This window comes from Trichoderma virens (assembly GCF_000170995.1).
Source record: "Trichoderma virens Gv29-8 chromosome Unknown TRIVIscaffold_81, whole genome shotgun sequence".
Taxonomy (NCBI): domain Eukaryota; kingdom Fungi; phylum Ascomycota; class Sordariomycetes; order Hypocreales; family Hypocreaceae; genus Trichoderma; species Trichoderma virens.
In genome coordinates, this window is record NW_014013668.1 from 350259 (window position 1) to 362968 (window position 12710).

At 45.9% G+C, this 12710-nt stretch overlaps 5 protein-coding genes across 5 annotated transcripts; 3 read left to right on the top strand and 2 right to left on the bottom strand.

Moving 5' to 3' along the window:
- Positions 1-2226: 2226 nt before the first annotated feature.
- TRIVIDRAFT_68649 (uncharacterized protein) lies at positions 2227-2743 on the bottom strand (the record flags this gene model as incomplete). Its single annotated transcript, XM_014098794.1, has 4 exons — positions 2227-2338; positions 2407-2463; positions 2515-2594; positions 2654-2743. The coding sequence occupies 4 exons, from the start codon at positions 2741-2743 to the stop codon at positions 2227-2229; spliced, it is 339 nt and encodes a 112-aa protein (XP_013954269.1).
- Positions 2744-5101: 2358 nt separating this feature from the next.
- TRIVIDRAFT_68650 (uncharacterized protein) lies at positions 5102-5956 on the top strand (the record flags this gene model as incomplete). Its single annotated transcript, XM_014098795.1, has 5 exons — positions 5102-5201; positions 5265-5371; positions 5619-5634; positions 5664-5675; positions 5715-5956. 5 exons carry the CDS (start codon positions 5102-5104, stop codon positions 5954-5956), a joined length of 477 nt encoding a protein of 158 aa, XP_013954270.1.
- Positions 5957-7934: 1978 nt separating this feature from the next.
- TRIVIDRAFT_47753 (uncharacterized protein) lies at positions 7935-8654 on the bottom strand (the record flags this gene model as incomplete). The annotated part of the gene is made up of 1 exon (XM_014098796.1): positions 7935-8654. The coding sequence occupies one exon, from the start codon at positions 8652-8654 to the stop codon at positions 7935-7937; it is 720 nt and encodes a 239-aa protein (XP_013954271.1).
- A 637-nt stretch (positions 8655-9291) lies between these two features.
- Positions 9292-10332, top strand: TRIVIDRAFT_58560 (uncharacterized protein; the record flags this gene model as incomplete). Its single annotated transcript, XM_014098797.1, has 2 exons — positions 9292-9372; positions 9421-10332. The coding sequence occupies 2 exons, from the start codon at positions 9292-9294 to the stop codon at positions 10330-10332; spliced, it is 993 nt and encodes a 330-aa protein (XP_013954272.1).
- Positions 10333-10855: 523 nt separating this feature from the next.
- Positions 10856-12677, top strand: TRIVIDRAFT_89927 (uncharacterized protein; the record flags this gene model as incomplete). Its single annotated transcript, XM_014098798.1, has 1 exon — positions 10856-12677. One exon carries the CDS (start codon positions 10961-10963, stop codon positions 12545-12547), a length of 1587 nt encoding a protein of 528 aa, XP_013954273.1.
- Positions 12678-12710: the final 33 nt, after the last annotated feature.

Genomic DNA, 12710 nt, shown 5'->3' on the forward strand with positions numbered 1-12710 from the left:
AAAGTAAGCTTATTAGCGACAATGTCACTATTGCTCAGTGTTTGAACAACTCTAACATAAGCAACTACTTCGCCGTTGATTTCGTTAGCTTCTACTGTGGGAATCTGCTTTGCAGTAATTGGAAGCTGCGTTACTAACAAGTAAAGGTTATGGGGCAATGCATAGCCCAGTTGTGACAGGATCTCTTACGGGGCCGAGTTGCGAAGACCGCGTTGCGAAGACCGGACCGGAAAGAGACCTCTCCGTGATAACATAAGTCCCCAGCCGCTAACCGGTCAGGCCATCCATGTAGATTAGGCTAGGCATTCTTCATTAGGGTTCGCCCTTAACTCGTGGTTAGACTTTGTTACATACTACATATGGTTCCTTAGATTTTGGTCCAAACACACTCAATCATACCATAGCTGACATGCCCAACACACTGTGCGGGACAATACTCTTTCCAAGAATATATCTATAGCTTTGAGCACACATTGGTATTCCAACCACAATGAAGTTAACAAGTAGACTTAACAAAATCCAGAGTACTGTTGGTAGAATAAACTGTATACAGGGAATTGTATTTTCGACACGAACGACATAGGTTCCTAGCTACAGCTTGGCGTAGCAGATTGTATTTGGAATATCTTTAGTCATATTGCCTTTCATAAGAATCTCTATATATAAAGTGCTTACAAAACTCGTACAGATGTTCTAGCCTCTCCAACGCATAATTTCTACCGTCAAAAGGTCTATAGGCATAAGGGCAATTATAAGCGCTAGCATGCCGTTGAATTCTATTTACTCCGTAAAACTGTATGGCATTAGGCTAAATTAGCTGACACTTCACAGATAGATGATAAGGACTAGGACATGCCTGCAAAGAGTTATAATCCTCTGAAATAGTTACACTTTCCCTCTCAATGCAGCATATGATCAATGACATAACTGTTTTTGGCAAATACGATGAATTTGCAAATAATGTTAATTTGCTATCAATGCCTCTTACACTAAGCGATCAAACTTATTCAGGAGTAGAAAGCGAGTGTTAATTCAACTCCTAACTACGTAGGTAATCAATCGCTCTTTTTCACGACCGCTGTCCCGGTGACCATTTCTGACCAAAATGTGTGCTCTACAATGGGGGACTCTACTAATTTTGGCGGACTCCATCCATGTCCAGGCCCACAGTTGTAGACACAATCCACTTTGTCTAAATGATATGCCCACCGTCATGATATGTAGCCATTTGTCATGGCCCCCAGGCCCCCAACAATACGCTGTAGTTTGTCCACAGGGAACACCATCGCAATTGCCTTATCTTTTTCTCATCATTCAACCACAACATGTCCTTCTTTGACTTGGCAGAAAGGTTGAGACCGCCAATGACAACAGCAGCGCTGAACACTTGAGGCGCTCCAGAAGGTAACCCGAGCATGGCGAGCGCGAGGCTGGCATGGTTTAACAATTTGCGTCTGGCATCATTCGTGTTCTTAATGGACTATGTCAGTACTGTTTTTCATAACGGTTACCAATTTGCGGAAAAAAAAGATAAGCTGGTAGTTTATAGCCAGCTACCTCTCCTGCTACGTTTCACTTATACACTTCCTCTAGGCTAAGTACTGGGAGATCTTTTACTTAATTAACAGTTGCAGATTGACATTGGCTAAGTTATTGCTCAACACGTTTACTCGACTAATACTACACACTATACTAGAAACCAAGCTTGTCTGACGGCTATAAGGACCAAGGTACAAGAATAAGTCAGGGAATCATTTAATTTAGCCACCGTAGCTTCGTTCCTCCAAGAACAAGGCCGCTACGGCAGCTAGGGGTAATTTTGAAGGGAAAATCTGTCTTTGTTCTTCTATCCAGCCTTGAGGAAGCATTCCTCTTCTTTATCAACGAGCTTGGCTATCAATCAGTCACGGGCCAGTCAAATGCCCTGGTCGAACTAACCAAAAAAAAATATTTAAGTTGGATTCCAGTTGATAAGAATATTCTGTTATAGCATGGAGACCTTGATAGCTAGCTATTTAATTTAAATGAGTGCAGAGAGGTAAATCGACATGTTCAGCAGAGATATCCGGATAATTGTAAACCGAGAGGGATTTGCACAAATCCAAATGCAGTGGAAATAAATTGGCATCGACTTCAGTCTTCCTCAATTAGCAAGATATCCGTTGCCTCGACTGAGGCTGGGTGCCATGTGACAACCAGACGAGTCTGGTAGTAACATTTCAAGCTTCATGCACGTAACTGAAGGCGGAACGACCCAATACGAACAGCGTCGTTCTTGACCTGACTAGTCGTCGGCCCCAGAACAGTAAGAGCTACCGGACCAGACCCGTTATTGCTCCTACATAGGTAGGTAGGTAGGTAATTAGTACTTCGCGACTTCTGCAATCATTGAGGGTTATCACTTACGCCCAGCAATATAAGACAACACGAGGTGACTGTGTAATTTCGACGCCCTGGATATTTCTATAGCAGAAAGTTAATTAAATTCAGTCAGTTTAAAAATACCTCACTTACGGTTGGCCCTGCAGCTGGTGGGTGTGACCAATTTCCCAGGTATTCGTGCGATCACCCCCTCCCCTGACATTCCATTTGATCTGTTTCAAACTTCAGTCAGGGGTTATTATGCTCTAAGAGGTGCAAGTTGTTTACATACCCTGGAAGTTGCTTGGGGATTAAAGCCGCCATCGACATTGGCTTTGTTACCACTAGGAGGCCCAGCTGACGCGGGTATTTTGCTTGCCATCTTGAGAGATATATTGGGGAAATGAACAAAAGTTAAACAGTCTGGAGCAGTCGTTGATCGCAGTCGTTGATTTGTCCTGGACAGACAAGATGGAGCAGGGGAAAGTCTAGTATTTATAATTATTTATAGGCTACTCTAGCTATAGGTTGTCCTACCCCCCTCCTTATCCCATCACGTCTTCTATGACTTTCTTAGTAGAAGCCCCTCCAGGGGATTACGTGACTAGTTATTGCACTTACTCATAAATGATGGCTTTATGTAATATCGTGACATATCTGAGCTGGCAGAGGCAAGACCTCATTGTCCTGGCGTTTAAGCCGTCGTCCAGCTTAATAAACGAGAAGTAGAATCCGATATAAGCGGAGACATGTGAAAGGTCAGAACGCCACAGTGACACCAAGTATTAGACTATCGTATAGAAGCGAGTAACGTTGTTTCTCATCCCATGCTCAACGGCAAGGGGGTATAAATGAATAAGACTGCTTTGCCTTACTAGATGATGACCTCGGGACGGAACGATTTGATGCCACACAATTGGCTTCCGAATCTCTGACCGCATATGCAAGAACGGCTGATTCAACCGTCATCTAAATTATCCCATTGTATTGGGTAAGCTTTAGCAATTACGTGTATTTGCATCAAAACCCCTCATCTGCCAACCTCCATCTATCGACGAAAATACGTGTTACCTTGAGACCAAGGAAGTTGAGGCGAAGTCGACATATTTTGTCTCAGAAGTGTTCCACAAAGTTACACACGTTTTGAAAATACCTATGGATAAATCCAAGGACAGTGGCCGGATTATCTGCTGATTGGCAATTATTGTTAAGAGTTTTCTTTCTTTTCTTCTTGAATAGTAGCTGAATAGCAGCCAGTAATCATGCGAGGCCACTGAGATCTCCGTAACCTCTTTGCAGAGGTGCCTCTTCCACCCATCTAATCCTGGTAAATTAGGATATTCTCCGCCCATGAACAGCTTGTCCCACCCGTAATATCCCTATCTTCTGCTCTTGCACAGAGCTACCCCACAATTGATTAACTGAAACTATGGATGGTGTGCAACTTCGTGAAGTACTACCTGAGAGCAATATCCGACGCTCCATAGGTTGCAGTATATTTGTGTCGGATAAGAGACCGACCGGTCAAGGTCCGGTCAAGGTCTCTTTCCTGCAAGTAGTGTCCTCTAAATACAGGCAATAGCCGAATGGAAAAGGTCATTTGTATGTATTACACACACGTACATTCCGTATTCGCACTCGCAGCTATCAATCGGTTCTTTCATTGGAGTTTTGGGGCACAGCATGGATTGTCACATTGTAATCTTTTTTACCTCAGTTGCAAAGGAAAGCTTGGACAGAGTTATCGTGATGAACACTCTATTTTGGACGCCAAGGCTACGTTTCGGCTCGGATTTCTCTAGAAAACGAGCGTCTAGGAATATTATCGCCCTGACGACGGGGTAGCGGGAGTCAGGCATGTCAGTGAGCTACCGATTTTTTTCGACGACGCTATGGATACTAATCGCAGATGCATACTCTAACATAATTCTATATCCCACAAATACGTATGTAGAGTAGGCAGGTTAGCGACAATGTCGCTGTTGCTCAGTGTTCTGACATCTCTAATATAAGCAGCTACGCCGCCGTTTATTTTGTTAGTTTGGACCGTGAGCATCTTCTTTGCCTTAATTGATACAACATATTGATGTCAATATTCCCCAGCATGCTGCCTTAATCTTGCTGAGAAGTTGTTCTGTGCCTTTTTTAGCTCATGCCTGATCTGCTTATGCCACTGCCAACCTGGACAACGGCGGGTAGCTTATTGCTAGCCACTTCACCTGCCACGCTCCACTCATGCACTTGCTCCAGGCTGTTAAGCACAGGGGTGGTCTTATGGCTGATCAACAGTCGCTGGCCAAGTTGCCGTCAAACACATTGATGGCCGCCTCACTTACACGGTCTGGCCACAATGCGTGTAGCAAATTATATCGTCCGTTGTTATATAAAACCCAAACAGCTTCGGTTTATAGAACAAAGGTCGCAGCTTGGTATGAGTGGGGTCCGGTTACGCTGTTGAAATATACGGAAAACAAGGATGTGGGTGACTTGGTATCAATTATATTATATAATATAAATTATTAAATTACAATAAAAAGAGGTATTCATTATAGACTTAAATATTCAATATTTTTAAGAATATAAGTTGGTTTAATTTACTAATGCAATGCACTCTATCTCCACTTGCAACCCCTTTGGCAGTGTCTCAACAGCTACACAGCTTCGAGCTGGTTTATGAGTGAAATAGGTCTCATATACCAACTTGAACTAAGCAAAGTTCTTCATATCATCTAAGAAAACCATGACTTTTGCATGTAGGATGGACCGCGCCTCCTCTATAGATTTGACTTCAGCACGAACGAAGCGCACTCCTCTTTTGTCGAGAAGCGCCTTGATCCAGGGTAAGAATATAGCTGGAATGACGGTCATTGACTGATATCTGAACCCGATTTTGGCATTTGCAGGGAGCTCCTTGGACGGCAAGCGGCAACATTTAGGGACCAAGCGCTTGTATCAGATGCCAATAAAATTTGAATGCTTCGGTCTGAGGATCATGTCCTTTGCTATCAGGGTAAGGAAGAATGCCAGCACCAGCCCTTTTAAGCCGGATTCTTAGAGGAACTGAATTGGGAAGAGTCGTCCTTCCCAACGGCTCGCCCATTTCGCGGAGGTATCATCTCCAGGTAGTTCGCGGGCAACAATGGTCACGTTGTAACCAGCGTCGACTAGGGCAAGAGCTGATGTGAGTCCGATGACGCCGGAACCAATAATGCCGATTTCCATTTTAACGTTGTCTAAACAGTTGCTTCCCTATAAAGGTATACTACGGTTGTAGTAAGTGTTCTAGATACCTTCGGTTCTAGTTCATATATACGGTAAGACTGCTCATGGAAGAAATCTAATTACTAATTTAGGTCACACTTACAACAAGCGCAGTTCAAAAGGGGAGTGGAGCACTCTCTGTATTGAGGGCATCCAAAAACTGGCAACACCCAAAAACCGGCAGCGCCCGCTCACGACGAATCTGTGGCAGCATCCGGTTCCGGGGAGTTCTGATCGAACCGGCCCGGGGCTGCGCCTTGTCGTTGACGAGGGGTGGCAGCAGCCACAGCAGCCTAATGCAACCACAACCAGTGGAATGCCGCGGGCGATGTGAAGCGACCTCTGCAGGAGCTAGTTTATCCAATACCCAATAGCCATGCAGCTTGAATACATATATGTATGAGCTGTCTTCTGTTGGCAAACTCAACATGTACAAGGTTCTCGACTGCCAAGACCATACATGATGGCTTGTTCAAAGGCTAGAGTGCTTTTGGTTGGCAGCGGCGGAGTTGGTTCAATTACCGCCCTTAATCTCGAGTGTGGACGGCAGGCAGAAGTTTCAGCTGTTGCGCGAGCCAATCATGAAGTCGTCAAAAGCAAGGGTTTCACAATCAAATCTTGCGAGCGCGGTGAGGTTCAACATATGGCAACCGACTAAAGGTCAGTTTTACTCCCCATTTGTGATCTCTTGCGCATAGCTAAGCATGTTAGAGGGATCGGCCTACAGTCTTAATGCCATCCGGTTTATTACAAAATGTTAATAATAAAATAAATCAACAAAACAAACAATCGATATAAACTACTTCCTACCAATACCCTATTTTAAGAATAGAGTTTCTTACTAGTTATCTGGTTTATTATAGGTAGGTATCTATAAGATCTTCGTTTGGCAGTTTAGGTATATTATCATGCAAGGTTCGCATAATCTTATTTCCCAGCTCCTCGTTAAATAAAGCTGCTACCATCAAGAAGAAGTCTCCCGTCACGTCTCCTTTTGATAGCTGGAAACGTCCTATATTTGCCATTGCTTCCGAGGAGCTTTGTTTTACTTTCCACTTTACGCCGGTAACATTCTCGATAGCTGCTAAAATCTCTTTTTGTGGCGAAAGATGCCACAAATAGACGTCTGTTTTTAGTTTCGTCGAAATTAGATAGAGTTGTTACAACTGTCTGCGCAACTTTGGAGATTGTAAATGTACTAAAGCGTTGGTCTCCACTGCCAAATATGGTAGCTGTACAAGACTGGAGATCAAACCCTAGGCATCCATGCTTCAACCCCTATTTGAAGGGAGATCAGCTTAGTTTAGAATAGTGGCAATCGCAACACTCACCCAGTCAAAGAACGGACCTGTCGTGATGACTGTCCAGGAGAAACTTGGATAAGAACAACCAGTCATGACAAGGTAGTCAATGATGTTAGATTTCTCCTTGTACAATGGCACGGCCTCTCTGGCCCTTGCAATAGACACGTCGGACCCAAACTCGCTTGGGATAAACCGTTTAACTCCCGCCTTTGCTGCTGCGAGGATGACTTTCGTCTGAAGCTCGACTGCCGAACCGCCAAGCGCACATATAACGGCGTCCTGAGCAGCGAATATATTGGCCACATCGGACACTAAAAGTCGGACCTCCACAGCTTAACGCCACCTGAAAGCGACTCCGATCGATTCTATCCTAAAAGAACTGCAAATGAAGTAGCAAACTCAAATTGTACAATGGAGGCTACCTTAGGGACCAATGGTGAAAAAGGAAGCGGTGCGTTTTCTTTAGGGTGGGATGGAGAGAAAGTTGGCAATTTGAAGCTAATGGCAGAGAACCGTGTCAGGGGCATGGCGGAGACTGTATGGAAACATACCCTGGAGACATTCACTCTAACTGAACCAAGGACGCAGAGATGATGCCGGTGTCCGATGTTCAACACATTTCTTGTTATGTACTAGAGGAGCTTGAAGTGGCAGAGTCGAGAATTGATATTTGTTTGGTCAGCCAATTTGCCCCCCTATATCTTCACAGGCATAGGTTTATAACAGGAATCCCTGGGAATGGCTTTGGAGCTATCAAAGTTTATGATGTACTCCCTGTAGTGGTTATTTATACAATGTGTTTCATTATAATTTTATGCTAGGTATGTCGTTATAGCCGCTCTAAGTCTCAACCTGGTGCCTTAAATTCCTAATTCAGATGGCAACTTCCCTACACATCCTGAACCATTTCCCTGCCACGACTGTTTAGCCTTGATATTCCATTGACAGCACCTTCTACTCCATTATCAATGATTCTTGCAATGCTATGCAAACAATGCAAAGGTTTATTTATGCTTCCAGTTCTAGTTCTACAGCATCCGCCATAGCGCCCAATGTATCGAATTTCCAGTCGTAGACCTGCTCGTCGAGGTTGCCCATGAGAGCACCGGGGCGAACGATCCAGCTCGAACGGATATCCATCTTATGAGCCGGATGGTGGTCATGAAATTGACTCTGAGCCGTCTGGATTATTTCCTCCTTTGACACTCCGAACTTTTCTTTGACCTGTTGCAGCATGTATTCAAAGTTGCGAAGATCTGGCTTATAGCTTCCTACCTCTTCTGCAGTAATCACAAGGTCAAAATCGATCCCTTGCAAAGGCCCAGCGTTGGAACCCGCAAAAGAATCCATGTCAACATTGGAGAGGCATACAAGTTTGAAGTGCTTCTTCAGACGTTCCAAAGCCTTCACGGTATCCGGAAATACCGGCCAACTCGGGACCGAATTCCCAAAATTAGCGCTCTGCTCCGAAGTAGGCTCAGGCAGACCCAAACTAGCCGTAACATGTGGACAGATGGTGGCGACAAGGTCGCTGTATTTCATATTCGGAGTCTTGTTCTGCTGGGCGCGCTCACATTCGTGAAACGCTTGTAGGATTTGGCCGCGGGTTGGATAAATACCACTGATTTCTATCAGAGGGTTGAATGCATTCAGTACTCCAGTTTCCCAGTCGATCAGAGTGCCGTACACGTCGAACGTCAAGAGGCGGTGATCTGTAAGTCGAGCCATGACTGTGCAAGTAAGGCCTGGTTGAAGTGATGCAGAAAGCTCCTTGGGAAGTGTATCGAATTTGCTTTTGAGATGTTGAATTCAGACGGGATGAGTGAGATGATATAGCCCCTTCAGACTTGGTCAGAGTAGCTGTCAGTCTTATTACACCATATACAAGTTGGTGCTCTTACGACGGAGTTATATACTCGCAATAGCGGCGAGCTTAGCGGCCGACATTGGCGCAGGCCCCAGCCGTGGCTCCAGATAGCCGCTCTGACAAGGGCGTGCTATCGACAGCTGTAGCTCTTATGGGGCCGGAACTGGATTGGGGGGGGGGGGGGGGGGTGGGAGAGTCCCCTATGGAGCCGAGCCGGAGCCGGAACCGGAACCGGATATCTGGCCATCCCTTCAGGTGAGTGTTTTCCCAAGATATTCAAGGGTTTAGCTGTTATGTACTTTGTAAGGGAGTTGTCCCAACATTACAGTTCATATACAGAAATACCATCATTGTACGGAGTACTGATAGTTCTTTACCCCGAAATTGTATCTTCAGCTTGTAGCCACTATACTCTCACTTTTCGTGCCATTATATTATTTGATGCTTCACCCCTCCCAGTTATTCAGTCGATCCCCTTGTTCCCTGAATTCATCAAAGATGGGGAGCAGACCTGTAAACTTTGGTGCAGTTCCTACGGTAGTCCCACGCGCACCGTCCAGAAAGCTTCAATATGCAGATGTACGTGGTGCCAGCAGGATCATATTGACTAACTGACTGACAACGCAGGTCGCTGTTACCGCAACAGCAAAGGAATTCGCGGGGGTTTACAGAGATAAGCAATACCACGCTCCTGACTTTGAGTGTACACTCGACCGGGCCCTTGACGCTAGCGTCTCAAAAGTTCTACTCACTGGCATGCGTCTCGCTGACGTCGCTTCGAATGCGGCCATTGCAAGATCTCGTCCTAGCCAGTGCTTCATTACGGCAGGAGTGCATCCTTATCATGCGCTTGAAATCGAACAGGGCGGTCAAGATTATCTCCAGCGTCTAGCAGGTGAAGTGCACGCCCTTCGGAGACAAAGCCCAAGTCCACTTGCCGCATTTGGAGAACTTGGTCTCGATTACGACCGGTTACAATATGCAGGCAAAGAGACGCAAAGAGAGGCATTCAAGGCTCAACTAGACCTATATGTGTCCGAGAAGTTTGACCTTCCACTGTTTTTGCACTGCCGATCGGCATTCGAAGATTTCGTGGAAATCATAACACCATACACACCGCTGCTTCGCCGACGTGGCCTGGTTCACAGCTTTGTTGGGTCGACTGATCAGATGCAAAAGCTTGTCGAGCTAGGCTTCGACATAAGCGTCAATGCTTTCAGTTTTTCCGACGAGGAGAGCCTCAAGATGGTAGCCGATGTTCCATTACATCGCCTTCAAATCGAGACTGATTCACCGTGGGGTTATTTGCCAGACGCTTCTGAGCTCGTAAAGCGCTATTGCGCAAATGCTTCTCAACTGCCACTGGCGAAGAAACGGAATAAATGGGAGTCTCGTTGTATGGTTAAAGAAAGAAACGAAAGCTGTATGATTGAGCGAATTGCTTTCATAGTTGCTGGACTAAAGGGTATTACTATAGAGGAAGTTGCTGATAGAGCTTGGGAAAACAGTATACAAATGTTTAGTCTCGAAAGAAGCTAAAGTTAATTCTTCATAACTTAAAGTAAATTATATTACGAGGATTTATTCTTCTCTTACCGGTGACTTGCTTGGTTCCCTTTGCAATCAGCAAGAACTGCAAAAAGTACATAGGTAGTTGAGAGGCATATTTTAGAACAAGAGAAATCAGCGAAGTCATTAGAGGGATAGCTACATGAAATTATAGATGTGTGTATGTGTGCGCTGTGAGCCATAAACGCCTTAGAATGCCATTACTCAATAGGAGCTCAAACGTAAATAGGTTACAGCTGAAGGTCATGGTCGAATTCTCGATACGTATATTTGATTTTGTCAATATTTCTTAACGTAATTCTCCCAAACTCTTCGCCTCAATCAATTGCTGCATACTCAATTACAATCATGTCTTTTTTGCGGTTTGGTTGGCTGGTGCTCGTGCCATTCGATGTGGCTGTGTCGTATATTAGCCTGACGTAATCAGTAATTTCAAACATCAACCACCGCAAATGTCACGCCAATCGCTTCAATCTCACTCAAACATCTTCAGCAGAGACTCAATTGTTTTTGTCAGAGTCCCGTTTCATTTTTCTCAGCGTCTCTTTTTCATTTATGTTTATGCTTAAACCACCATAGAGACATTTCCACAGCCACCATGGAAGCCCACGATAAAGTCATCTCATCCATATCCTCCCGCGTCAAGCACTTCTATCAGCAGCAAAAACCCTTTCGCATCTACCACGGCGCCACAAACAGCACGCGTCGCTCCCATCGCCGCTCAGACAATACAATCGATACCAGCCAGCTCAACCATGTCATCTCCGTTGACGCCGCTGCCCAGACGGCCATTGTAGAGCCCAATGTGCCAATGGATCTTCTCGTGAGCGAGACGCTGCGCCATGGACTGGTCGCGCCGGTAGTGATGGAACTGCCGGGAATCACAGTTGGAGGCGGCTTCTCGGGGACTTCGGGAGAGAGCAGCTCGTTTAGATATGGCGCGTTTGACGCGAACATCAACTGGATCGAGATTGTGCTGCCAGACGGCGAAGTGGCGCGAGCGTCCAAGACGGAGCGGCAGGATTTGTTCTGGGGCGCGGCATCAGCATTTGGGACGCTAGGAGTGGTGACACTACTGGAGGTGCAGCTGAAGGAGGCGAAGAAGTATGTAAAGCTCGAGTACTCGCTTGCATCCGGAGCGGCAGACATGCTAGAAAAGGTAAAGGACGCATGTGCAGTCAAAGAGAATGACTATGTGGATGCCATTGTGTTCTCGATGGACACGACGGTTGTTTGCACAGGGAGATTGGCGGATGAATTGCCGCAGGGGACGAAACCGATTGGATTTCTGGGTCGCAGCGATCCCTGGTTCTATACCCGGGCCAAAGATGTTGTAAAGCAACTCAATAAGCCCACGGCCAAGGGAGGAGAAGAGAAACAAACGACGGTGACGGATTTTATCCCCCTAGAGGATTACCTCTTCCGATACGACCGCGGCGGGTTCTGGACTGCCGTGTATGCCTATCAGTACTTCATCACACCGTTCAACAGAATTACCAGATACATCCTGGATCCCTTCATGCACGCCCGCGAGATGTACCGCGCCGTCCACAAGAGTGGCCTTGCTGATTACTACATGGTTCAAGATGTTGGTGTTCCATACGACAAGGTCGTTGAGTTCCAAACATGGCTGGACAAGGAGCTTCACATCTACCCTCTCTGGATCTGCCCGTTGCGCATCCGTCGTGATGATCCAGATTCAGGCCACGGCCTGCACTCGGAGTTTGCGAACCCAGACATCCCCGACTTGATGAACTTTGGTGTCTGGGGTGGCGTCAAGGGCACTCGTCGGGAGGTCATCGAAAAGAACCGCGCACTAGAGCGGAAAGTGCAAGAGCTGAACGGAAAGAAATGGCTGTATGCACACGCATACTACACAGAGGAGGAGTTTTGGGCGCATTATGACAGGCAGTCATATGATGCGCTGAGAAAGAAGTACAAGGCTGAGTACCTGCCAAGCGTGTATGACAAGGTCAAGGTCGATGTGGAGGGCGAGGAGAGGGCGAGAAATGCAACGTGGAAGACGAAATGCAAGGCCGGCTTCTGGGATCTTTGGCCGTTGGCGGGACTGAGAGGATTTTATAGTGCGGTGAAGGGGGGTGATTATTTGCTTCAGAAGAGTAAAGAGAAAAAGAGCGAGGCGACTGTTAGAGCTGAGACGGAGACGGCGGCGGAGACCAAGTGATGATAAACCTGTATGTTTGTGAGAGGGTTGGGATATAAGATACCCGAGAAGACCAGAGTATAAGAGCATAGACTGCTTTAGAAGACTCGGCTTACTAGAACTTGAAATGCATATTTATTATTTTGTGTTGACACATTAATCCGACATCCATATACACACTGAT